General features: G+C 35.1%; 1 protein-coding gene across 8 annotated transcripts in view; it reads left to right on the top strand.

Annotated features, from left to right (window-relative positions):
- The window catches only part of PRP4K (pre-mRNA processing factor kinase PRP4K), a 37,529-nt gene extending 11,186 nt beyond the window's left edge, over nt 1-26,343 (top strand). Inside the window, exons 3-20 of one of the 8 annotated variants that reach the window (XR_013993887.1) lie at nt 982-1,158; nt 3,653-3,700; nt 4,784-4,939; nt 7,148-7,229; nt 8,565-8,775; nt 11,479-11,552; nt 13,018-13,108; nt 13,765-13,912; nt 14,968-15,105; nt 15,722-15,875; nt 18,554-18,668; nt 19,264-19,415; nt 20,550-20,636; nt 21,758-22,497; nt 23,012-23,057; nt 23,561-23,648; nt 24,421-24,466; nt 26,164-26,343. Coding sequence is in view for 2 of the 8 variants with exons in the window: in XM_081057798.1 (XP_080913924.1) it covers nt 982-1,158; nt 3,653-3,700; nt 4,784-4,939; nt 7,148-7,229; nt 8,565-8,775; nt 11,479-11,552; nt 13,018-13,108; nt 13,765-13,912; nt 14,968-15,105; nt 15,722-15,875; nt 18,554-18,668; nt 19,264-19,415; nt 20,550-20,636; nt 21,758-21,961 (1,837 nt within the window). In the remaining 6 variants the exon portion in view is untranslated. The other 7 variants (XR_013993888.1, XR_013993886.1, XR_013993890.1 and 4 more) reach the window with 7 other exon arrangements.
- Nucleotides 26,344-26,785: the final 442 nt, after the last annotated feature.

Genomic DNA, 26,785 nt, shown 5'->3' on the forward strand with positions numbered 1-26,785 from the left:
GTTATGTGTTGAGTTTTTTTGTAGAATAGATTCACAGAAGTGAAATCTCAAAAAGTGTAAGGTTATGTACATTTACATTTTAGAAAGTTAGTGCCAAATTTATACCAATATGTACTTTCATGACTAGATGCACTGTCCTTTTCCCTAAACCCTTACATATTTTCTTTGTTCTGTGATAATGTTAATTGTAAGGTGCTATTATATGTAATTGATATAGTAAAATTAAGACTTAATTGCAAAAATGTCAACAGTCTTCAAACTTAGAAAATGGAATATTTGAGAAGTTTTGAGTTGTTTATCTGAAATTAAAATCGGTGGCTTTAACAATATAAAGTCTTTAATTATTCAAATTGTGAGACCTGAGTAAATAGACTTTTTATTGTGTGCCTACCATAATACCAGTGTTTTTGTAATCATTTGAATTTGTTTCATTACAAAACATGTTAATTTGTGTTTACTATCTTTACTTTCTTCTCATTTTTAGTGTGAAAATTTATTTTATTTTATTTTAATTGGGGTATATTGGGGAACTGTATTTTTCCAGGGCCCATCAGCTCCAAGTTGTTCAATCTGGTTGTGGAGTGCACAGCTCAGCTCCAAGTCCAGTGGTCGTTTTCAATGTTTAGCTGCAGGGGGCACAGCCCACCATCCCATGTGGGAATCGAACCAGCAACCCTGCTGTTCAGAGCTGGCACTCTAACCAACTGAGCCATCCGGCCACCCCTGATGATTTATTTTTAAAAGTGTCTTCTTTCTAACATTTTGAAAAGACAGAATTTTTTTCCCCAGTAACATTGTTTTCAATGTTTCCAAAAGTTATAAACGTTATAGAAAATTAGAAAAAAAATACCTAAAAGCACAAAAAAGCGTTTGAAAAATAATCATTGTAATGGCTTGCCCTTTCTTAAGATGTTCATTACATGTAGAAGAAATTCGTTTACTTTTACTTGATTTATTTTCTATTGTATTTGGTCCCTTAAGGACACGACCTCGAGATGATATCCTCAGTAGACGTGAAAGATCAAAAGATGCCAGCCCGATCAGTAGGTGGTCTCCAACCCGAAGAAGAGCCAGTAGATCTCCCATTAGAAGGAGGTCTCGTTCCCCACTCAGGCGTAGCAGGTCTCCCAGAAGAAGAAGCAGGTCTCCTCGGAGAAGGTAAAGACATATTACATATGTTACCCTTTTGCTTCATTAAACTCTGAATGTTTTTGAAGCTCCATATCAGTTCAGTCGGTAGGTTTTCTTAAAGACCGTTTACTCTGTGAAAAAATTAGCTGTGATCCCATGTAATTTCCTTTTACCAATGTATGATATTTCATATGCATTGATTTTTCTTTAATATAGTTTTCCTTCAAATTTAAATAAATCAGTGTTCATTAATAACTCAATTTAAAACGTAGGACTTTTTTCCCTCTATTTTTTAAAAAGATAAATACTAAATGAACTAGGTTTAGAATTTTTTTTTTAACTATCAGGATGGATCATAGGGTAATAAATAAGCAGCCCCGTTTCCTGTCTGTCTTGTAATTCTGTATTTATTTTTCTGTTAACTTGTATTTGGTCCCCTTAAGAACACAACTTTGAGATGATATCCTCAGTAAGTGTGAAAGACATTTTTAATTCGCAGTAGTAGAAACCATTTTATGTGAAGCACAAGTGGTCAGTAGTTAGTTGGTTAATCAAAAAGCTTGGTTTCTGAAGCAGGGAAGCAATTTAAAAATACACCTACACATTAAAGAGACTACACCAAATGCTTATCTTGTAGCCACTGGATATATCTTTACTTATCTTGAGTATTGTTGTATACTAGATTCTTAGAAGTAGAAATGTGCTGTCTTAAGAGTGTGTATGTTTAAGTTTTTCGTTTATTTCTATATTATCTATTGATTTTCTACTTGGGGCAGTATTATCCCTCACATGTTTCTCTTCTGCCTGATTTCATCACCTTTCTGTGCCCTTCCAGATACAATCATTATGATCATATTGTTCATTGCCGAGCAAATAGTCGGGGGACCTTAATTCTAATGCTCCTAGTCTTCTGGCTCCAAAATGACCAATGGGCCTATTTATACGGTTATGTCATTGTAGTATTTGTTTTCCCTTTTCCCCTGCCTTGTTCTCTCTTATGTTGTGATTCCAAGTTCCTCTGTCCAATGTTTACTCGGTGTTTTACCTCCTTGCTTTGGTAATGCATCTCCTATAGCTTCCTGAAGAAAGTACATGAAAGGACATTTTTGGGGACCTGTGTTTCTAAAAAATGCCTTTTATTCTCATTGCTGATGTGTCAAGGAATAGAATTACAGGTTGAAATCACTTTTCCTTAAGAATTTTGAAATTGTTATTCCACTGTTTCCTAGTTTCCAATATTACTATTGAGAAGTCCTATTCTGGGCAGTTTTTACAGGACTTGCCTTTTTGCCCTTCTCCTCTTCTTTTTATAATAAATGTCCTGTGTTCTGAAATTTTACTATAATGTGCCTTAATGTGTGACTTTTTTTTCCCATTAATTTTGCTGGGCACTAGATAGGCTCTTTAAAGCAGGGAGATTATGGCTGCTTATTCTGGGAAATCTCTCTTTTACGTTTCTGTTTTTGTTTGCTTTCCCATTGTTTTCTGGGTTCTTTTCCCCTTCCAATGGACCTTCTGTATTACTCCACAGATTTTTTTTTTTCTTACTCATCTTTTATGTTTGTCATTTTGTTCTACTTTCAATTTAAGATTTTCTCATTCTACCATCTTATCTTTCCGATGCTCCCTCCTCCTAGCTCATTTTATTTCCAAGACCTGGTTTGCTGTTATAACATTTAACTTTTGTGTTATGGAAATAGCACCTCTTATGTCAAAGATGAGTTTATTTTGTGGAGTTTTTGTTCTGTTTTATTTTCTTACATGTAGTTTTGACCCTTGAACAACATAGGAGACATCAAAAATCCACCTATAAATTTTGATTCTCCAAAAACTTAACTGTTAATAGCCTACTATTGATTGGAAGCCTTACAGATGACATAAACAGTTGATTAAAACATGTTTTGTATGCTATATATATTATATACTGTAGTCTTACAATAAAAATAGAGAAAAGAACATATTAAGAAAATCCTAAGAGAGAATCCTTTATTGAAAAAAATTCCACATATAAGTGGACCCATGCAGTTGAAACAGTGTTGTTCAAGAATCAGCTGTACTTCTTTTCTTCCCATATTTCTTTTGCTGCTTATTTATCTTTTCATTTGAAGACTCCTCAGATAGCTTGATTCTTCCTTGCTGCTTGTTATGATATAAAGTTAAGCAATGAGAAAGCTGAATAGAAGCTTTCTTCCATTCTGATAATATAGAATAATATATCAGCAACTATACATCTTTTCTTTGAGGCTAGTGAGTTTTCCAGAATCCTCTTATCTCCTGCTGGAGAGTATACAAGGTCTGACAATTAAGTTTGCGAACTCATCCTAGAAAAGTGCCACAGAACTCATTGCTGAATATCACTACGGTTACTTGCAAAGCGCACCCCTTGGAAAGCTATGCACTGATGCCAGTGCCTAGTTCACCCTTCAAAGCCATTTTGGAACTCTTTTTCTGGAATGGCCATCAGAGCTGTTGTCGTATTACCCTTGATGTCCTGAATGTCATCAAAATGTCTTCCTTTCAGATTTCCTTTCTCTTCGAGTAAAGAAAGAAGGCATTGGGGCCAGATCAGGTGAGTAGGGAGGGTGTTCCAATACAGTTATTTGTTTACTGGCTAAAAACTCACTCACAGACAGTGCCATGTGAGCTGGTGCATTGTCGTGATGCAAGAGCCATGAATTGTTGGTGAAAAGTTCAGGTTGTCTAACTTTTTCACACAGCCTTTTCAGCACTTCCAAATAGTAAACTTGGTTAACTGTTTGTCTAGTTGGTACAAATTCATAAGAAATAATCCCTCTGATATCAGAAAAGGTTAGCAACATCGTTTTGACTCGATTTGGACTGACTGAACTTTTTTGGTCAAGGAGAATTGGCTGACTTCCATGGTGCACTTTGACGCTTTGTTTCAGGGTCATATTGATACACCATGTTTCATCACCAGTGATAACATGGCCCAAAACATTGTCTTGCCTCTCCAAAAGGTCTTGGCAAGCTTTGACTCTCCTTTGCTTGCTTTTGTTCATTGGTGAGCTCCTTTGGTACCATTTTTGCACATACCTTTCTCATGCCAAAATTTTCAGTTAAGATTTTCCTAAATGTTTCTCTGTAGATATTTGCTTGGTCTGCTATGTTTCTCACAGTCAGCCGACGATTTTGACACAGAATTCGACAAATTTTTGCAGTGTTTTCGTCAGTCCTGCTTGTTACTGGTAGTCCTGACCCCTCTTCATCAACGATGCATTCTCTCCCCTCAGAAAAATGTTTAATCCATTTGTATACTGCCATTTTCTTCATGGCATTATCCCCATAAACTTGGACTAACATGTCCCTGATTTCACTTCCACTCTTGCCAAGTTTAACAAGAAACGTAATGTTTGTTTGTTGCTCTAATTCAAGCTTAGACATTCTCACGACGGCACTCAAAAACATGCAACAACAATGAACTCAGCAAGATACTGCCACATATTGACACGAACACAGCTGTGAGACACTGATACACCAAGGTCATGAAACCTTACTGAGCATTTTGTATAGTGCTGTCAATGTAAGCGCACAATGGCAAGTTTGCGAACTTAATTGTCAGACTTCATAGAGATGGCTGGCACTAGATTTTTGGTCGTTCATAATGTAGACTTCATCTTTTCCCCTCAAATAGGGACAGAGGTCGGAGGAGCAGATCACGCATGAGAAGGCGGTCTCGATCACGGGGGGGCCGTAGACGTAGGAGTAGAAGCAAAGTGAAGGAAGATAAATTTAAAGGAAGTCTTTCTGAAGGAATGAAAGTTGAACAAGAATCTTCATCTGATGATAAGTAAGAGTGAAATTTTCTCATAATTTTCTTTTTCTAATTTAGAGAAACACTGTTTGACTTGAAAATCTTTAATTTCCACCTGAATATTATAAGCAAGCCCTTCTTCATTTGGTCCTAAATGTAAAAGTTAATCTTTTGTTCATATTTTATAGGTTATATGGCAGAGCTTACTGTTTTCTGAATTTACTGGCTAGAGTGAATATTGGGCCATCATTTTATTATGAACTTTCCCTTCTTTATTTTTATTAGGAACAACAGACGTATTAGATAGTCCTCCCAATCTGAGTTACCAATTTTGTGGGGGAAATTTTAATACTAATTTTAGATTTTTTTAGTTTGTGTAAAATGATACAATTCTTTGCAGCTGAAGCTGTCTGGTGTCAGGTATGCTTGTTAAAATGGAAAAATGCAGAAACACTTCAGTGTTTAACAGTATAGTGAGGAAATTTTTAAAAATGTTATCGAAATGGAACATCTTAAAAATAAGTAAAACTTATTTTGAGCAGTGGTTCTCAAATGGGGGTAATTTCGCCTCCCCATTTGGCAATGTCTAAGACTTTATGTTGTCATCCAGTGGCTACAAGCCAGGGATACTGTTCAGTACCCTCCAGTGCACATGACAGCTCCCCACAATGAACTAAGTGTCAAATGTCAGTAGTGCTAAGACCAGGAAATCCTGATTAAAGAGCTAGGTGATAAGAAAATTGAGTGGGACAAATGTGTCATACGAGGTGTGATCAAAAGATATGGTGAATTTTTAAATAAAAAAAATTATTACTGTAAAAGATACATTATCATTAATCCCCCTCACTTCAAACACACTTATCCCATTGTTCTTGCCACTTTCTGAAGCAATTGTGGAAGTCCTTTTGTGTGTGTCTTTAGTTGCGCTGTCGTGGCTACCTCGAAGTCTTGAATCATTCTGACTTTGGGGAAGAGCCACAAGTCTCATGGTGCCTGATCTGGTGAATAAAGTGGATGAGGACACACCGCAGTGTTTTTATTTGACAGAAATTGCTGTACCAGAAGTGATGTGTGACACAGAGCCTTTCTGTTGTGATTATAAAATACGGTGAATGCTGCTACCAAGTGCCATCCAACAGAAAGGCAGGGATCTTCAATCTGGGAAGTGGCACATTGAAGTTTAGTAACAGTGTGTGACAAGTTTCAGCTTGTTCGGTGTAGTCAGTCGGGTGTGAGCTACGATTGAGAGGTATGTTTTGAAGTGTGCCATAAATCATCATGTCTGGTATACGACAATTTTTGTCAAATAAAAACATTACGGTGTGTCCTCATCCACCTTATTCACCGGATCTGGCACTGTGTGACTTCGGCTCTTCCCCGTAGTCAGAATGATTCAGGAAATCGAGGCAGCCATGACAGCGCAACTATAGACACTCACGAAAGAGGACTTCCAGAACTGCTTCAGAAAGTGGCAAGAACAATGGGATAAGTGTGTTTGAAGTGAGAGGGAGTATTTTGAGGGGGATTAATGCAGTGTGTCTTTTACTGTAATAGCTTTTTTAAACAGTCACCAAAGTTTTTGATCACACCTCATGCATCGAATCTGACACCCTCAGAGTACAGTTTGCTTACTTTTCTCCAGTGAAGATTGAGCAGATCATAGCAAAAGCTGCACCTGCAGGGATCCTACAGGTTGTGAAGGAGTTCTTCTGTGGACAATTGGGACCAGTCTAGGGCAGTGTTTAGAAGTAGAGCCACATTCCCCTTCAGACTGTATGCAAATGCTTACATGTGCATTTTTGATAGGGGAAAGAACTATAGCTTTCAAAGGGTTCTGTGACCCAGAAATTTACTTGTCTGTCCCAACCCTCTTGTTTTGTAGGTGTGAAAACTGATAGTAGAGGGATGAAATGATTTTACTAATATTAAGGCCATGGCAGAGCCAGTGATGAAATTTTTTAAATTTAGGGATCTTTCTTTTGTTCCCAGTTTTGGTGCCATGAAATAGGTGAGGAGAAAAATGAGACAGAAGGTTAAGTTACTTGCCAGCATTCCAAACCAGGCATGGAGACAGTTTAGAAAGTAAAAGAGAGTAAGATGGCTTAAAACTTGCTCGAACTTACTGGTGACTTAGGTTTTCCAGCTTTTATTTCTAAAACATAAAAATTAATGATTTTGGAATCTCTAAGGATATTTGAAATTAATTACATGTATGTGTGATTTTTTATTTTTTATTTTTATAAGCCTTGAAGACTTTGATGTAGAGGAAGAAGATGAAGAGGCCCTGATAGAACAGAGAAGGATACAAAGGCAAGCAATTGTTCAGGTATGGGATTTTAGTAAAATTTTCTTCAGTCCTCTTTAAATAATCACTATTTTAGTAAGATAAAGGTTTTTTTATTTTAACAAAGAAGTGATAGTGGTAACGATTTCAATAGGTCTTGAAAAATGATAGTTTCTTAATAAAATTGAAATGGTTGCCCTTTTTGTTATACATAGGATTCTGATATAAACCTCTTTTCTAAGACATAAAATTTGTAATTTGCTTTTTTTAAGTTAATTGAACAGACAAGCCCTCGTAAATGAGTATTGAATAAATTGGAGGAATTTAATTTAGCATACATTATGCCTGTTACTTTGGGGGGACAAAAATCAAACATTTTAATGTCTAATAAAATGGCAAATTTTCTAATGCAAATGTGATTTTTTAACTGGAACATTTCAAAAATAATTTTAAGACTAGTTTAGAGCTATACAATTTAAAAAATTAGGTGGGGAAAGGGTGTTATACATAGTTTTTGATAAAATCATTTAATGATAAGGTTCGCTGCCTTGGGAGATTGTCAGTTCTTCCTTGGCTGTCCTGGGATAAAGCCATGGCCACTAGATCCTTTGTGGATGGCAGTCCCTGTAAAGTGCCTTCTCTCATCATTATTAGAATTTCTTCTAATGATGGGAACAAAGAGTTTTGAAATACATGAAAAATGTGTAGGTGCTATAAGGACAGCAGACAAAGGACAGGACAGTCGTGGCAGCTCACCTAAATACACATAGCAAACCATAAATTAGGTGGTCGTATGTCAGAGTGAAGGGAGAACTTGAATCACCAGAGGCTGTAGGGAATTCCAGAGGAAACTTAACTTTCTGGGGCACTGATGAAATTGTTTTCAAACTGAGAGCCCTTAAAACTTGCTTGAATCTTTTTTTGTTCTTGCTCAGGCCCACAATCCTTTATCTTCAACCCTTGGGGCCAAATATGCTTCAGAACTCAGTAATATTTGAATTTTAGAAAGGTATCTGTGTGTATTAACCCTGTCGGTGGGGTCTAGAACATTACCCCATCATCAAATATATTAGTGTTTCTGCAGTGAGGCATGTTATGTTCACGCTGAGGAGATAAATTAAACTATAAATAGTGTCACATCTGCTCTGGTCAGCTTTTGCTACCTAATGAAGGTACACCATACATAAAAACATTTTTTAGAGTTTCATGGATTTTGAAATTCTGTATAAGGGATTGTGGATCTGAATCAAGGCATCAGTACCTTTAAAAAAGGTTTAACATTATTTTATTTGACTCTTAACTTTTTAATGCAGCACCTCTAAGCAAATGCATTTAGATAACATCAGATTTTATGAAAATAATGTATTGTTATTACAGAAATATAAATATCTTGCTGAAGATAGCAATATGTCTGTGCCATCTGAACCAAGCAGCCCCCAGAGCAGTACTCGTACACGGTCACCTTCTCCAGACGACATTCTGGAAAGGGTAGCTGCTGATGTTAAAGAGTATGAACGGGAAAATGTTGATACATTTGAGGCCTCGGTAAAAGCCAAGCATAATCTAATGACAGTTGAACAAAATAATGGTAAGTTAGATTTTTGTTCTGCCCATGCTTTTCTCTGAATTTTTAGCTCCGTAAACTTCATGAGAGATTATTTTGGGATGGGGAAAGTGAAAGGGACTAGGAGTGTGGCTCCTGCTGATCTTAGTAATACAATATTCAGTGTATCCCAGTGAACATTCTCTAAAAATGTATTTTATTAGTTATATAATCAGAAAAGTATATTGAATTCCCTCATACTCATTACCTTTTGTTTTGCTTGCTAGGGTATTTTAAAGCAAAGCTTAGCCATGTTTTCATTTCATCTGTAAATATTTCCGTTTGTATCTTTGTTAAAGACTCAATAGTTGGTTTAAATCATAATCCATATAAGATGCACAAACTATATTGGGGGTGAATATCTCTTAAGTCTTTCTGAGTCGTAATAGTTTGTTTCCTCATCCTCCCCCTGCCATTTACTTTCGAAGAGACCACAGTCATGTGTCCTGCAAACTTTTCTATTCTGACTTTCTGACCTCATTCTTGTGTCTTTTGTCTTATTTCCTCTATCTTCAGTATTTCTTAGTGTTAGAGACTTCAGTAGATTTAGGTTTAATTTTTTTTTGGCAAACATTTTTCATCAGCGGTGGTGTGTACTTGTGTACATCAGGTGGCATGTGGTGTGTGCTTGTCGTGTTTTCCATTCTTTGGTCACTCCAAAATGTCGTTTATACAGGACAGGCATGGTAAATGCTTGATTATTTTCCTTTATTGACCAATTTTGGGCATAGAATAGAGTTGATGCCCTAGCAACCTCCACAGATGACCAGTGAGATTTTGGTTGTTTTTCTTGGGTTTTAGTTGGTATTGTTTTGTTCTTGTGTTTCAATCCATTTCTAGCATTTTTCTTTTTGAAGCTCAGATTGTTCTCTCTTCATCTGAGGCACGGAGGGAGCCCTTTTAAGTGGTTTTTAATGTCTTTTGACCCATACTGTATAGTGTGCTTTTTTATTTTCTGGGTCAGGGTTGGTATATTTTCTGCCCGTCGAAGGTCAAATAGTAAATATTGTAGGCTTTTGTAATTATTTGAAACTTTTTCTCTCTGTTCCAACTACTGAACTCCTCTGTTGTAGAGCAGAGGCAGCCATAACCAGCATGGATGAATGAGTAGGGCTGTGTTCCCCAAAAAAGCGTATGGACACTGAAATTTGAATTTTATGAAATTTTTCTGAGTCAAAAAATCTTCATGTTTTCCCCCCAAACATTTAAACGTGTACAGATGGGTCATGCAAAAATAAACAAGGGCCAAATTTGGCCCAGTTTGTAGTTAGCTGACTCCTTTTTTACCACAGTCAGATCAGCTGTTGCTCCAAGGAACCCTGGTTCCAGTTATTAGGAAACACCATTTAGAGATCACAGGGTGCTTAGAGGTACCCATTACTCCTTGGCCTTTTTTGTGGATATGGATAGGAAATACATACATTTTTGGAAAGGAGGAGTTTATACTGTTATTGCCAGTTAAAATGTGAGATTGTGGGGTTTTTATTAACTTTAGATTTTATATATCTATTTCTTTTACAGTGAAAAATTTGTTCCGATAACACAGTGACTCAGGTTATTATTTTGAAATTTTCATACACAGTTGTCAGTATGATTTAATTAAATCTGAATGCAATTTGAAATTTAATGGTTCTTTTTGTCTTTAGGATGCATTCCAAGGTATAAAGTCTTAAATGTGTTTTAAAGTCATTTGAAATAATTCTCCTGTGTGGTTACACTGCCAGTGTAATAGGTTTAGGTTTATTTTCATTTGCTATTCATTTTTAATTTCTGGATTTTTAAAAATTATTAACATATTTCCTGTGTATGTATTTGTGTTCTACCTACATGGACACACAAAAAAGCATACTATATATACTCATTATTTTTTACAGTTGCATACTAGTTCAGTGTAAATAACGTGCCAGTTTATTTAATCCGTCTTCTATAGTGGAACTTGGAGTGCCCAGTTGGAGCATTAGTTATAATAGTATTGTACATTACATCTTTTTTTATGCTTGCTACTGTGTCTTTCAGATGGTTTCCTAGAAGTGGGATAGCTAGCTGGGTCAGAAGAGTTAGTGAATATATTGTTTTGCTATATATTTCCAAATTTCCCACTATAATGGTTGCACAATTTTTGCCATCCCACAACAAATGTCTGAGTACTTGTTTATCCAGAGACTTGTTAATAGAATGTTGTTATACTTTGGGGTTTTTAGCCAGTCTCATACAATTGCAATTTTAATGTGCATTATTTTTTTTCTGGGAACTCTTTAGCTTTTTTTGCCCAGTTTTCTATGAGGTTATTGGACTTCTTAGGAGAGAAATATGTATAGATCTATGTCTGTAGTGAGGATATTAACCTTTTGAGATTTAACTTGGAATTTAGAAATGTAATTTTTTTAAAGAGTTTTTTTGTTTTACTCCATAATCATTGTTTAGCTATTAGCAAATTAATTTAACATTGGTGAAATAATTGATATTAGGTCTTTCAATTTTATGAAATGCACCCTTTTTTAATAAAAAGTGGATAGCTTTATATATCTTAAGTGTTATAAAGTGATTTTAAGTTGGGTGTTAATGAAAAACTGATGTGCAAGAGGAAGAAAAATTTGAATTGCTATTAGTGATTTTCCATTGACTTATTATTTGTGCTTTAATTTGTATGTCTTCATTTTTCAAATATTAATGCTAATTTTCATTAAGGTTCATCTCAGAAGAAGCTTTTGGCACCTGATATGTTTACAGAATCTGATGATATGTTTGCTGCATATTTTGATGTAAGTAATTTTGTCATAAAAACACAAAAAGTATATATAACAAATATGTATTTGTAGATAACTAAATATAGCTACAGATACAGATATGTATATATATATATATATATATGGAGAGAGAGAGAGAGAGAGAGAGAGAGAGAGAGAGAGAGAGGATAAAGCAAATTAATAAATGTTAACAGTTGGGCAGTCTGGGTGAAGGGTATCTGGAAACTGTACTAGTTTTGCAACTTTTCAAAGTCTGAAATTCAGTCAAATTTTAAAATAAGTACAGCAGAACACTTTGAGAGCTTCGTAAAAATTAAACACAATGACTTAAACGTGTACTTTTTGTAAAACAACTTTTTTCTTGGATTTACAAAGGGGTGTGTGTGTGTGTGTGTGTGTGTGTGTGTGTGTGTGTGTGTGTGTGTGAGATAGATGAGACAAGATGAACAAAAGGTCTGTTAGAACAAAGCTCACTTTGGGCTTTTATACTGTAGGTGATGGAGAACTTAATGATTTGGAGCCTGATTCATTGAAGAGTTGAAAATGTTATAAGGACAGAGTTAAGAAATTTTGGTCTGTTAGCCATTTTTATCAGTGCCTTTTCTTTAAAAAAAGTCTTAAAAACTAATGAAAGTATGAGACCACTTTCATTATAAATTTAAGAGAACGTGAAATATAAGGAAGCTTTGGTAAGGGGAAGTGAGAAGGAGAAACATACTAACGGAAATTAAAAATGGAATAAGATAAGCAATCAGTGCCCAGAACTCAGCGACGTTGGTAATTGGCTTAAGTAATGTGTCACATATATTTTGGAACAGGAATACCCCCCAAAAAAAGGGTTAAGATAGGATGAAATAATTATTGAGCCATCATCATTTGTCTGCATCATACTGAATGATTTTCTGGGTACCATGGAGAGTGATGTTCAATAAAGGCTCTTCAGAAGTATTGGAGACTCTTAAGTTTCCCACACAGACTCATCTAGTACAGCCAGTGACATTTCATGCATATAAGGGAAGAAAAGCAAGGGGTGGTTACATGGACAAGGCAATAAAAGAAATGTGAAAATTGGTAGGAGAGAGAGTTGGACACTGATTATTAACTGAATACCCACCCATCTGTAATTTTTGTCCTCCTCTATCATTAGTTATGGGAAAATAGATGTAGTTTAAGTTTTTATTTTCATTTATGATGCCCTAGTCATATTCCTAAAAGTTCTTGAAGATACTCGTTCATTTCCTTTTTTGGGGGGGTGGGTAGGAGCATTGTTATGAATGCAAGAGATTTGTGATGCAAGAGATTTTGGCAATCACGTTTCATCTATGTCACATTTACGTGAGTGATAAGACTTTATTTAATTTGCCATAAAAATATGACCATTAAATTACAGCTGGTTTCACCCATTTTTGTTTTAAAGGAAGTGCTTTAAATTTCTGCCTGATTAGTTGATAAACAGCTCATGTTGCCTCCTTAATTTCAGAGTGCTCGTCTTCGGGCTGCTGGCATTGGAAAAGATTTTAAAGAGAATCCCAACCTCAGGGATAACTGGACTGATGCAGAAGGCTATTATCGTAAGTTCACAATTCTTACTAATTTTAGAGTCCATTGTAATATTTTGTAGAAGTATGTTGCTTGATGCACTCACACATTGAAGAACTCTGAAAATCACATCATGGTGCCATCACTTAAAAAGTGTGGTACATCTAGCTGCTGCTGAATCCACATTGTATTCCAGTAAGGAGCTCAGAAACATCACAGACTGAAGCCAGGTAAAGACGTGATGTGCACCTGAAATCTGTTCAGTTCTTTTCAGCCATGAGATAATGTTCCAGAGGATGAGGTATGTCACTTACTTATCTTAAGACAAGAAAAACAACATATAGGGAACTTGGCATACCAGTCATGCAGTATTTGTCATGCAGACCTACAAGTTGGAAACACTTCAGCAGGCACATTTTATCCCTATTCAGTGTTAAAATCATCAGCAGTTGATAGGACAGCAGAAACTCCTTGTAATGATTGGAAGTGGACATGCAACTTTAATCGCGTTGTGAAAGAGAAAGACCAGTGAGGCAAGGCTTTGCTTCTCCATGGTATTTAGGAAACCAAGCACACAGATTTGATACATTTTTAAAGTAACTGCACTGTGTTTCCTACTTTTTGATTTATTCTATGTATCTCAGTTTTGTTTGGTAAAAAATTCTAATTTTTTAATTTACGTTTTTAGGTGTGAACATAGGTGAAGTACTAGATAAGCGCTACAATGTGTATGGCTACACTGGACAGGGTGTATTCAGTAATGTTGTACGTGCCAGAGATAATGCGAGAGCCAACCAGGAAGTGGCTGTAAAGATCATCAGAAATAATGAGCTCATGTAAGTTCAGGAAAATATGTGATGAAACCTTTAGGAACAAGGTATTCACAAATGAACGTTTTTAAATGCCATTTTAAAAAGTGTAACGATCTGTATAAAACAAGTATTGCAATTGAAAAATGACAGAAGCCTTTCTTTTTGACTCAATTTTAATTTATAGCCTTGTGTTATATGTGAAGTACTAGAACTATAGGCTGATTTGTATTTAATTCATTTCAGTGCATTTCAGTTCCTACTATGTGCACTAATATCAACTTAGACTCCTTCCTTCTACTGCTTGTCTTATGGCCATCTTTTGCTGTGAATATCTTAAGCTCAAGACCAGAGGTGAGAAATAAAAGGATCATATTGATTAGCTGTCACTGAGCATATGGTGGCCTGCAAACTGAAAACTGCTTTATCAGATAGTTATGGGAAATATTTGTATCTTTTCTCTGTTGTGCCTTTTTACTTTAATAAAGGTAATTGCCATACACATATGTTTTAAAGCATAATCTATACCACACACTGAGTTGGTGTTAAAAATCAACTTACCATGTTTTGAAATACCAGGAAGGACAGGTAGATTTATACTGAAGTCTTAGGCTGCCCGAGACTTAGAAAATTCTTTTTGCTTTGTTTTGATGGTAATCCCCAACCTTTGTATTATAAACACTAACTTTTTAAAATGTAGCTTATTGACAAATTATAACTAGAATTTCAGAATATAACCAAATATTAAAATTTGGTAAGACATTCCTTAATTAGACTCTTAAGGAACCAAGACTTGTATACAATAAGACTTGAGATAAAAAATGCAAGATTGATTTGCTTTCCAGCAAGCTGGGTTTGTTCCTCAGTGTTTCTGTTTTGTTGGTTGGTTATTTTGGAAATTAACTCCATGAAAACAGTATTTGGTTAAGTATAAAGTGTTGTGTTAATGATACAGAGACTTGTCATTTCTCAACAGATTTATTACTACTTTAAAAAATGCAAACTAACATATCACCTATGATACATCAGACTGAAACTAGCAAATGTATTTCATTTTGACCTAATTTTCTTTTTCATTCCAGGCAAAAAACTGGTTTAAAAGAACTAGAATTCTTGAAAAAACTTAATGATGCTGATCCTGATGACAAATTTCATTGTTTGCGGCTCTTCAGACACTTTTATCACAAACAGCATCTCTGCCTTGTGTTTGAGCCTCTCAGGTACAGTGTCAAAACCTGTGCAACGATTTTCTTGGTATTTGGTGTGGGTTTTTTTTTTTTTCGTTTTTCTTTTTTTTTCTTTTCTTTTAGCTCTGGTTTTTGTTTTAACTTTTGGATAAAAGCTGACTTTGTGACAATCATTAACGTTAATAAACATTATACTGTATATTATGTGCCAGGCACTAATCGTTTTTAGCCTTCAACTTAACAGAAAGATTCTCTGAAAATTAAATACTTCAAGGAAGAATTAAGCCAGAATTGAAAAGAAAAGGGAATAGTGGAATTAGAAATACGATTTTGATCTTCAAAAGTATGGCTTCATTGTTAGGCTTTCAAATGTAAACCCATTCTAAAATCAGTATGATTTTTACCATTGCACATCTTTCCTTCTATTTGTTTTGAAAATTGAGTTTTGGAAAATTGTGTCATGTACACACCATTTCATATGCTCTCATTTCAGTGTGGAATAATTTATCAAACTTTTTTTGGGGGGTGGTTATTGAACAGGACATTTTCATTGTAATTTGACTTGATTTTACTTTATGCTTAAATGTTTTCTGCCTGTTTATTTTCATTTTGCATTCTAACCCGTAACTTTTTTTTTCTCTCCTAAAAGTATGAATTTACGAGAGGTGTTAAAAAAATATGGTAAGGATGTTGGTCTTCATATTAAAGCTGTAAGATCCTATAGTCAGCAGTTGTTCTTGGCATTGAAACTCCTTAAAAGATGCAATATCCTGCATGCAGATATCAAGCCAGACAATATCCTGGTAAGTCAGTCAGGCTGCCTTGTACATCCGTGTATCTTCTTACGAGTAATGTGAGATTACCATTGTATTATTCTAGAAATGACATCACAGAAGAAAAGTTCACTGTATTTATTTCCCATTCAAAATGACTTTACCAATTTTTACTTTTTTGGAAATTGGGTCATGAAATTTTAAAGTATATAGAAAGAGGAAATAGGTCACTGTCCCAATTTTTTCTTTCTGATTGATGGGTGTAGAGTACACACAAATCCCAAGAATGCTCTAATGTAGTAATGATGGACTTCCTGTGGTATCTAAAAAAAAGTGCTGCACATGTTGCTTTTTGAAATAAGTGTTTGTACTTCTTTGTTATCTAATTTTATAGACTGATGGAATTAGGGACATTTAATGGAATTTTACAGACTGATAGAGTTAGGGACATGTAAGGGAATTACCCTCTTACGCAGATACTTGGAGTTGAGTTTAAAGGTCCCCAGGAGTAACTCTTTTTTTCCTTTATTCTGTATTGCTTTAGAAGCTGTAACTTCTGGGAGCGCAAACACAGTAAAGGCTCAAGTTGTGGATGGGCATTATATTGAAAGGCATCCCTTTCACAGTCTTGCCCTCTCCTAACTAAGGGCTTCTGGTCCCTGGTAGTATGCAGATTTCACAACATTTATGATTCTGAAATTGAGAAATATATATCCTCATAGTGAAGTGATTTATATCCACACACTCCTCCCCTCCCCATTCCCATTTCTTCACCCTGTTATTCTGTGGTCAGAGTTGGGGGCATGTTCACAACTTGGGGAATTCCTAGCTCTTCTTCCAGTAACATATTCCACACTTGAAGACGACTATGATACCATTAAAGTATTTCCTTCCATACTACCACATTAATAATGATGCATTCCATTTTGATATGTTTGGTCTGCGTTTGTAGTTTATAATGTATTACATATCGAATATAACTTGGTTAGAGCAGCTGAGTCATTACAGTGAAATGGTAGGTACGTTATGAATTAATTGTTGTCTTGCCTAAGTCAGCTTCATAGTTGATTTTTACCTCAACTTTTTTCTTCTTTTTAAATTTTTCTTCTTTTTAAATACCATCTATATCAAAGAATTATAAAATATGTAGTTGAAAGATGATTAGAGAGTGAAGTGAACCACCCCACGTGGAAATTAAAGAATAAGACATTTGCCAGTATCTTAGAAGTTTTTGTTTTTAAATTTCATTTTTCCTTGAGTTGATGCTAAACTAGAATAGGTTTTCACATGGATTTCTGACACAGAATGTTTTCCCATCTTCCTGATAAAGGAAGATACAGACATCAGAGACCACATGGAGTTGTTAAGTGAAAACCCAAATCTTTAAGCCGACGATTTCAGCCATCAATGTGGTAGAAGTACCACATTCCTTACGGGCAGTAGAAGCTGTGTAGCCAAACTGAAGTGCTCCCACGTGTGGATCCCCTGCTATTACTGACAGCATTTTAGAGTTCCACTAGTAGATTCTAATTTTAAAATGGTCCTGGGGTTTTCTCTGGGTATTGCAACTGCATTCTTAAGTAGCTGAGTACAGTTTATACTTTAAAAAGCTTTGAAAGTCCTTTTCCTTTTGAAGATACCTGTTTTCTTGATTCCCCCAGATGAAGAGAACATTTACTGATGTGACAGTTGAAAATAATCATTTCTATTACTAGCTTAATTCTTAATATCTATAATGGACCAGTCTGTAACACTGACCAATCTTAATGTTGTCCCAGTAGAGTGTGCCTAGGGCTATTTATTTCAAGTGTTATGTTTCTTTTGGGTGGGAACAGTAGGCCAAGTTCAAGTCCCAACTCGGAATTTGTGTGTGTCTCTTTTGAAGGGGGGAAGGGACTCTGGAATATGAATTATCTGCACTTGTTAATCCTGAACATGCTTCTGACTCATGAGTGGCAGCAGTCATGGGAGCAACTCCAGCCTTTCTCAGCAGATGTCACTGTTACTGTGTATGTTGAAGTATTTACAAAGGAAAAAAGAAACGACTAATATAGAGTTCATGTTTATCGGTTTTGCCAAACATATTTAACATTTTCTTGACTAATACCTTCTTTATATTTAAGGGATTTAATAATTTTTAGACTTAAGTGATTGCTAAATTTGGGATGTTGTGTGGCATCTTCTGATGAAGAATGCTTATCCTGGTTTTTTTGTGTGCGTCCAAATTTAATCTGAATCATCCATCTGTTGTCATTGCCATCAACTTTCTGGTAACTGAAAGTTAGCTTAAGTCAACTGAAAGTTAATCTAAGTCCAATCCCTTGTTAATGAACGTTTTCATGTTTCTTTAAGTAGTAATTTGACTTTATTCAGGTATTCTGGGGTTTTTAGAAGATGCCTTTGCTTCAGAGAGACTTTTCTCTTACTATCCCACCCTTTTATAAATAGCATTGGTTAAAATTAATTTTACTTGGTATTAGCCCCTATTTCCTCACTGGAAAAAGTTCTTTTACTAATTACAATCAAAAATATGGTAGCTCTTAATTTTCATGATTAGGAAATTGAGTTATAAAATAATTATAAAAGGAATTTTTAAATGAGTGATTTTGTTCTCAGTATTGGAAATAACTTCTCAAAGCCAATTGTTTTTATTTGATTGTCTGAATTATTCCTGGCATGAATTAAACTCATGATAAAATGTTTTGCAGGTTAATGAATCAAAAACTATTTTAAAGCTCTGCGATTTTGGGTCGGCTTCGCATGTTGCGGATAATGACATAACGCCTTATCTTGTCAGTAGATTTTATCGTGCTCCTGAAATCAGTAAGTTTCTTCAAATGTCCTTTGACCTGGGCCACCATATGCAGTGGAAACAGTTTATTGAATGTCTAAGTACTGTTTTCGTCGCACTTCAGCAGCTGCACGAAGTCATTCCTGAGGAAGGGAACCATAGCAAGTTCATCCTCCTCAGGTGGAATGATGGTAGTTGTGACAGGAGTCTTGGTCATGTCTGGCAAGAGTAGCAAAACAGTTGTGGAAAATCCTCGACTTTAGAAGACTGCTCTTGATTACTCAAGGTCTGATTATCAAATTTATGAATTGTGTGGGACCTTTGTTTTTTCTCTTCCTGTTGCCTTGGTTGAGGCTGGTTAGCACCTCCACCAAAGGTGAAATGAAAAAAGAGAAGAAATACACGTTTTTTTTCTGCCCCTTCAATTCCTTCCCCATTCTCTCATTTTTTAAGAATGTGTTTAAGAGTTTCTGTTACGAATTAATAGGAAAGAACATGAAACTAATGCCAAAGTGAGGTGTTCAGATTCTGGTTACAAGTTCAAGCTAAATTAATCCCCCATTAATGGAAATCAATAGTTGTTGATTGTTTTATCATCATAGGTTAAAACTTCCATTTTGTTTTCAGTTATAGGTAAAAGCTATGACTATGGTATAGATATGTGGTCTGTAGGTTGTACCTTATATGAACTCTATACTGGAAAAATTTTATTTCCTGGCAAAACCAATAACCACATGTTGAAGCTCGCCATGGACCTCAAAGGAAAGATGCCGAATAAGGTAGGATGTTAGTGTGAACATTTGTCTTTTCAACGTCTTAGCAGCAGTTTCCTCTGGACACACTGATGGATTGCTGGCACCACTAGTGAGTTTAAAACAATGTCCGAGAGGCAGATATGTGGGTATGATTGTTTAGCTCTTTCTCAATTTCTGGTTCTAATCAGCCAAGAGCTATCAGAATAGAATAAGAGAACTTTTGTTTTCCTTCTTCCCGCCAAAGTCTGTCTTTGTGCTTTTCTTTTCCCTCTTGAATTAAGCAGACAGTATGGACCTATACTTTAGAGTAGAATTATAATTAAGGAAGAAGGTTGATGAGCGGAAACTTGTTAAACAACATATACTTATATGAATGACTGTTTCATGTGTCTGTTCTTCCAGAAGCAGCAGTGTTCTTGGGAGTACACCCTATTGGTAACAGCACCAAATGTGCTTGAGAGCTGGGATGAAAAATGATGCAGGTCAAGTTAGTTAGATGTAAGGAAGGGCTCAGTTGTTAGAGAAGCAGTGGGTGAACATTGAAAGAGGAACTTGATGGTGATCAGTTTATTAAAGATTGGAAGTTATTTGGGAAAAGGAGGTACCAAGACAATTCACTTGAAATGACATCTAACATAAAATTCAATCCATAATGCTTCGGCTGTAATATCAGTTTCTGTTTAACGCAAAGCAAGAACTTAAGGGATTTGTAAAAATGTCTGGGGGCCATGTTTTAGACTTTCATGATTTCAGTTTATGTTATGTTGGACTTGTTTAGAATAAGTTACACAGGAATTAGCTATGTTAGTATTTGTTTTAGGGCTGTATCATGTTAGGGCTATTCGAACATAATTTGAAAAATGTCACTGTTTCTTAACTGCTTAGAGAAAAGGCCTCAATTGTGTAACAGTTTTCTTATCTAAGAACAAATGATTTTAAGTCTTTGTTTAATCCTTAATTTGGCATAGTGAAAGCACAAGTTGATACCATAATTGGTTTAAGTCACTGCCTGGGAAAATATAATAATTTTATGCTCAAATGAGAAACCCAGAGAAAGTAAATATTTGTGACTTGTTATATATCAGATTGTTAGTAAGCCAGACTGTTTTGAGGTAGTTCAAAACTTAAGTTTTGTATTTTTTTTTGTTTTATTTCCAGATGATTCGGAAAGGTGTATTCAAAGACCAACATTTTGATCAAAACCTCAACTTCATGTACATAGAAGTTGATAAAGTAACAGAGAGAGTAAGTCTCTTTTAAGGGTGCCATATTAAATGTTATTAAAGAATGAGCTGGGCTAGGAGCTCTGAATATTTTAAAACATTAACAATAACTTAATTTTGGTATTAACCAATTCCTGAATAAAACATCGAGTTACGGAAAAGATTAAGAGATTTAAAAATGTTTATAATATGAGTTCATTTTTATCATAGGTCATATTTAGGCCATTCTCATTTCTCCTTTGGATCCCAAAGGATCCCAAGAATGGTCTGGCCTCCCATCCAGCTTCCATACAGCTGTCATAGTGATCTTTTTGAAAACAAATCTGATCATATTACTCTCCCTGCATTGGCTTCCTGTTACCTATAAGATAATACATTTAAATTTCTCAGAATGACAGACTAAGTCCTCTGTGATATGGATTCTGCCATCTTCAACAGTTCCCCCTCACTTTGCTGTACTGCATAAAACCAACCGTTCCACACTTGGCAGTTAGCTAAAGGGAATGCTGTCTCAGACCTCAGTGCCTTTGTTCACACACCACCCTGAGCTTACTTGCTTCCTGTTCTTCCTCATCCCCTAAAAAAAAATTATTCAACTTCAAGCTTCAGGTGAAACACACAGTTTGTACGAACTTTTCTAAAACCTCTAGGTTGAAGAAAGGACTTCTTTATTTTTGCCCCATTATATTATGTGTGCCTAACTTTATCAGAGCACTTAATAACACTTCCTGGTATTAACTAGTTTACATATTTGTCTGTTCCCACTTCAGGGTAGGGAAAGCACAATTCAAAGCAAGGATTTACTGTGTTATTTTTAATTACTTAAAAATGTTTTTGAATTCTCAAATTTTAATTACCTAACTATGTTTTAGAGTTCCTTTCAGTTGTCATAATTTTTACAAAATTATTACAAAATGATGTTGCTTTTTTAAAGTATCATAGCTAACTTGGAATTAACCTTTTTCATTTAAGTTTTTTGATTGCTTATTGAAAAAATGCGGAGGATAGAGGAAGCGACATAAAAGTTAAATGAGTAGACGGTAATATATTATATATTAATATTTTGGTAGACAGAACAGTCTGATTTGTCATATGCCTTTAGTAACTTTATTTAGAGATATGTATTTTTTAAATTATTTTTAGGAGAAAGTTACTGTCATGAGCACTATTAATCCAACTAAGGACCTGTTGGCTGACTTGATTGGGTGCCAGCGACTTCCTGAAGACCAACGTAAAAAAGTACACCAGCTAAAGGACTTGTTGGACCAGATCCTAATGTTGGACCCAGCTAAACGAATTAGCATCAACCAGGCCCTACAGCATGCCTTTATCCAGGAAAAAATTTAAACGAGATGAAGAAGCTCCAAGGGTTTGAGTAATTAAATACAAAGACTGAAGAAATTTCACAGCAGTTTATTAATGTATATAAACTTATAAATATTTCTCCAGCAAATTTGAGGAAGCATGATATATTTGAATTAACACCAAGGGTGATATTTCTTTTAGAAATGTTAGTTAATCTGTTTTGTGTCTTATGTGAAGTTTCACTGTAGAACTGTTTTAACTGCCAAGACTGCACAACATTACAGTGCTAATGTATATGGTTGCAGTTCACATAAAAGACAGAAGCATCTGTTATAAAATAAGTAGTAATACTGGGTGGTTGATTTACTTTTAGCAGACTTGGCTTCATTTTGGTCTTCAAGTACAATGGCCAGCATAAATGCTGTTTATATTCACGTTTTCCTAGGTGTGTGTGTGCAGGCCACAGCAGCATGCCCTTGGGGTAGTCAGTGCCGAAAGGGGTCTGTTCCTTCTTGAGCCTGCCTGCAGGGATGGTCTCCTTTTAAAGCAGGTTGTGTACAACATTCAGTACACTGAAGGTAAGCTAAACCATCAACATCACTGGTGTTTTAAGATGTTATTTTATTGGAACAATTGACAAATGAGGGATATTAGCTTTGTGGCAGAATTCCCTGCATGTGTGATAATTGATCTTGTTTTATTTTTGGCATTGCAACTGTGGCATAGTTACAATTTCTGTTCTGTTCATCACATTTAAAATTGGAAGAGTATGCGCTTGATGGATAAAGCGCCTTCAGTGTACTGTTTCTAATTAACTTTAATTTTTTAAAATCAACTTGCTATAGACTTTATATATACATTTTGTTAAATACAGTTCCTAGTGACATAGAAACAATGCTTAGTTTTCATTTACTAATTACAAATGTTGAGGTCTAATTCTGAAAAGTCCTCATATTTAAAAGTTAGATAGATGACATAATGAAATTTTTAACTATTTGTATGTCATTTTGAAAGTGTACTGCTTTATGGTAAAAGTGTTTTTCATTTGTTCATTGTTTTCATTATTTGTGATCATGTTGTCTTTCAATACAGGCATAAACCTTCCACTCTTGAACAAAGCAGCTGCTTTTTAAAAGCGGTAATTGCTTCTTTACCTTTTATTTCTTTTGTAAATGAAGCTTTTCTTTAAGACTGTGACTTTAAAGTGTTGTCTATTGCATAAAACAGTTGACACTCACTTATTGTAAAGTGGAGATTGTTCTACTGCATGTGAAGTGGACCATGCAGGCTTCTGTATGTTCTCAGTATGCATCACTAGATAATAAAGTCTTTTGTGAACAAGGCATTTGTAGCCATTTTTAAAAGTTTTTGTCTTCAGTGCTGGTAAGTCAGGTAAACCATAAATAGTTGAAAGCAACCTTTTGTTTCTCCCTTAAAGTCTTTTTAAAAGAATTATTTGCTAAAGATGTAAACCTAGCCAAAAGTTTATTAATCAGGATCCTAATTATTTCATCAAAAAATTCTACAAATAGTGTCAGCTTTCAGTGTAGTGAGATAATTCCTGTAGGTTATAGGGTATAATTCAGGATTTAACTAATGTTTCTGCTATTTTCTCACTTTTCCTTTTGATGGTGCGGAAAGAGAAAAAAGGAAAACGGGGCACAGGCCATTCAACGCCTTCTCCAAGGGGTCTGATTTGCTGAGACACCAGCTTCACCTTCTTAACAAGGTTATTTCTGACAGCATGTGTAGATAAACATTTAGCAACAGTTTAAAACAAAATCATGTAAATCAGCTTCGTTTTGCAGCACAAAGGAATTTGTATTTTTAACATGGTAGAAGAGAATTTTCAGAAATTTTTGTAATAATCTTTTCTGTTTGGGTGGTAAAAATAATTCTTGTCTCCCTAAGGAATATGGAAAGTAATCATATTTTAGGGGCTTAAATAATATTTTTAAATTGTAAATGGGATTTTTTTATTCACCCAGGCACCTAATTACAACAAGCATGCACATTTTGGTGCATTCAAGAATGGAAAATCAGAGTAGCAGCATTCTTCTGGTGGGTTTTGCTCCATTTAAAGACATGAAATGACTACAGCCAGGAAGGTGATAGATGATATAATAAGCCAGCTTTGAATCTACACCCCATCTCTTCACGGTTTAGACTTACTAGAGTATAATACAAGGTTGTGTTCATCGTCAGGTCGCGTGAGGCCTTGTAAGTGAGGCATCACCGGTGCAGCTGTGACCTTAGTGACACGGGTGTGATTTCCCACCGTTACTTATTTTGGTGACAATATGCTGCATATTCAAGTCTTTTGTAGTTATTTTCATTCAAAATAGTTAATATTTTGATGCTTCTGGTGATTTTCATGGCTTCATTTTATGTAATTATTTAAGTAAGTTAACTTCCACTAGAAACAGTTCATCTTATGCCTTCAAAACTGTTGCATATTCTTTAAAAACAAAGTTGCTTGTTACTTGTTCTTTGTGTTTTAGGTGCAGCTCAGTGGAAGATGATGACAACCAGAAGACATGAGCTAAGGTTTCTGTCCTATAAAAATTTAAAAAAAAAAGAATCCTCCATTTAATTTTGTCTGATTTTTTTAGTTTTCAGCATTATGATTTGGGTTTCATTAATGTTTGGTACTTAGAATAGTAGTGCTATTGTGTTCATTTGTAAAGTGATTGTTTTATCATGCTTCCTGCCTCTTCCGCCTTCTCCCTTCCCCCAAAATAAAAATAGTGGTCAAATTTAGTGATACAAAAGACTCTTGGGTCGTGAGATTCCACACATTAACACATGGTTTTCAAAATAGTTTCCTAAGGATTATTAGGGAAACAGCTTTAGGTATCTTATCTCCATGGCAGATGCAAAAGAACAGAAACTGAGATTTTTAGAACACAATTCAACTCATTTAATACTCTGTTCTCCAACTTGTCCTTTAATAACTTTTTGTTTAACAAGCATTCCAGTCATGCATGGTCTTAAAGTAGGCCAACTATTTAGAGCCATTGTCAATTTTTCTTAAGGGAAATGAGAGATTACATGCTGTAGACTTTTGATATTCCCAAATTAAGCATTTCTGGATTGATGTATTCGACAGGATCCCTGTAAGCCGTCTTTATATGTAAGATGTTATTAGAATTTGTCATTTTGCTGAGGCAGAAATTTGGAATTCTGCAAGACCTCTGTTAGATTGAGGTCATTTAGTGAATACTTTAAAAACCTGCATTCATGTTTCAAAGTAGCTATATAGTTTTCAAATACAATACTCTCTCATTAAGTTTTTGCCTTATACTTTGTGGCAAAAAAGATATCAAGTGATTGTCAGACTTCAGGATTCATAAATCTTAGGCCATAGCTTTCAAGATGTCATACTTTCTGTAGTTGGGACAATAGCTGAGATTTTAGAAAGTATATCCATTTTAGACACCGTTCTCCAGGTAGACCTTATTCTTGAAGGTTATCACAAATTAGGTTGGAGTTTTGAGGCTTTGAAGGGATGGAGCATCTTGTCATAAATTTGAAGACCACCGCAGTGTTTATATTCGCCCCTAAATCCTTATTAAAAGCATCCTGTTTCTTTATTCCCCAGTGCCTATCTCGTGCCACTCTACTTCTCTCAAAATAATTTTGTTTTAAAATAATTTTTATGTTTTGCCATTTTAAGTACCACTTTTTTCCCTAACTAAAACAAATAGTCAGGACATTTTTATAATATGAAAAAAACTATATAATATTTTATGGTATGTGGTAGAGGCAGTGAAATATAATGTTCCTAGGTTTGTTCCATATCTGCATTTCTTTTACTATAGTTAAATGTTATCATCTTCATCATTTTGTAGCAGAACTCTAGCTGGCAATGTAGAAATAAAAAAATCACATATCTGAAAATTTAGGCCAAACAGTAAAGAATGCTCTTTTAAATGTTGGAGATAAGAGAAAAGCCAGATATTCAAATATATCATTTCCTTCCCTTAGTTATAAAGACATCAGTAGAAATTGGCCTTTATAAAGTCTTTGTTTCTTCATAGTATTGTAGTTCAAGTATATATTCAACATGAATTTTGTCATTCTTCTCCTAGATGGAATGTCCTCCTTATAAAAGTGTTCACTACAAATTCATCTGTTTTTCACATGTCAATAATGTACACTAAATTGAGTTTTAAAATGTTTTCCAGTTATTTTGATACATGACATCATGGCATCTTTAATTTTTCTTTTCCTTCTATATGTAGGGTAAGGGACTGTTCTGAAGAATCTTTTCATTTAGTGATCAAGATATGGAAGCTGAAATCTGAACATGCTCAATATGTATTCTAATTGTTTGTGGTATTTGAATTGTAACTTGCATTTTACCAGCAATGTTCCCAGTCAGCTGATTGGGAAAACAATAAAATATGCATCTTGTTACTGTATTGTGTCCTGATTTTTCCTTCACTTGAGTTTGGTATTTTGCGTTGAGTTTGAAAGACACCATTTCGTACCCGATTTTAGATCTTACCCGTTTCTTAGATCTGTTTCACTCATGTTTTCACACATGTGCTTCAAAAAGTATTCTGTGCTAAAATATGATTGGGAACTGCCAGGTTAAAGTTAAATAATTACTTTAGAAGTTCTCAGAAAACATCTGATGTGCTTTGTTAATCTCAGTGAAGGGGAGGGAGAAGTGTGGTGAGAAGCTTACCACCAGACTACTTGGCAGAACCTGCAGCTTGCAAACTGCCAGTTTAGTATGACCATCCTTTCAGACAAAACATATACTGAGCAACGAAGTGCAGAACACCACACCAAATGCTGTATTCCTGTTCTTACATTCTTGTTCTTACATGTTTTCTGATTTGGTTTTCCTGCTAATGG

This window comes from Rhinolophus hipposideros (assembly GCF_964194185.1).
Source record: "Rhinolophus hipposideros genome assembly, chromosome: 8".
Taxonomy (NCBI): domain Eukaryota; kingdom Metazoa; phylum Chordata; class Mammalia; order Chiroptera; family Rhinolophidae; genus Rhinolophus; species Rhinolophus hipposideros.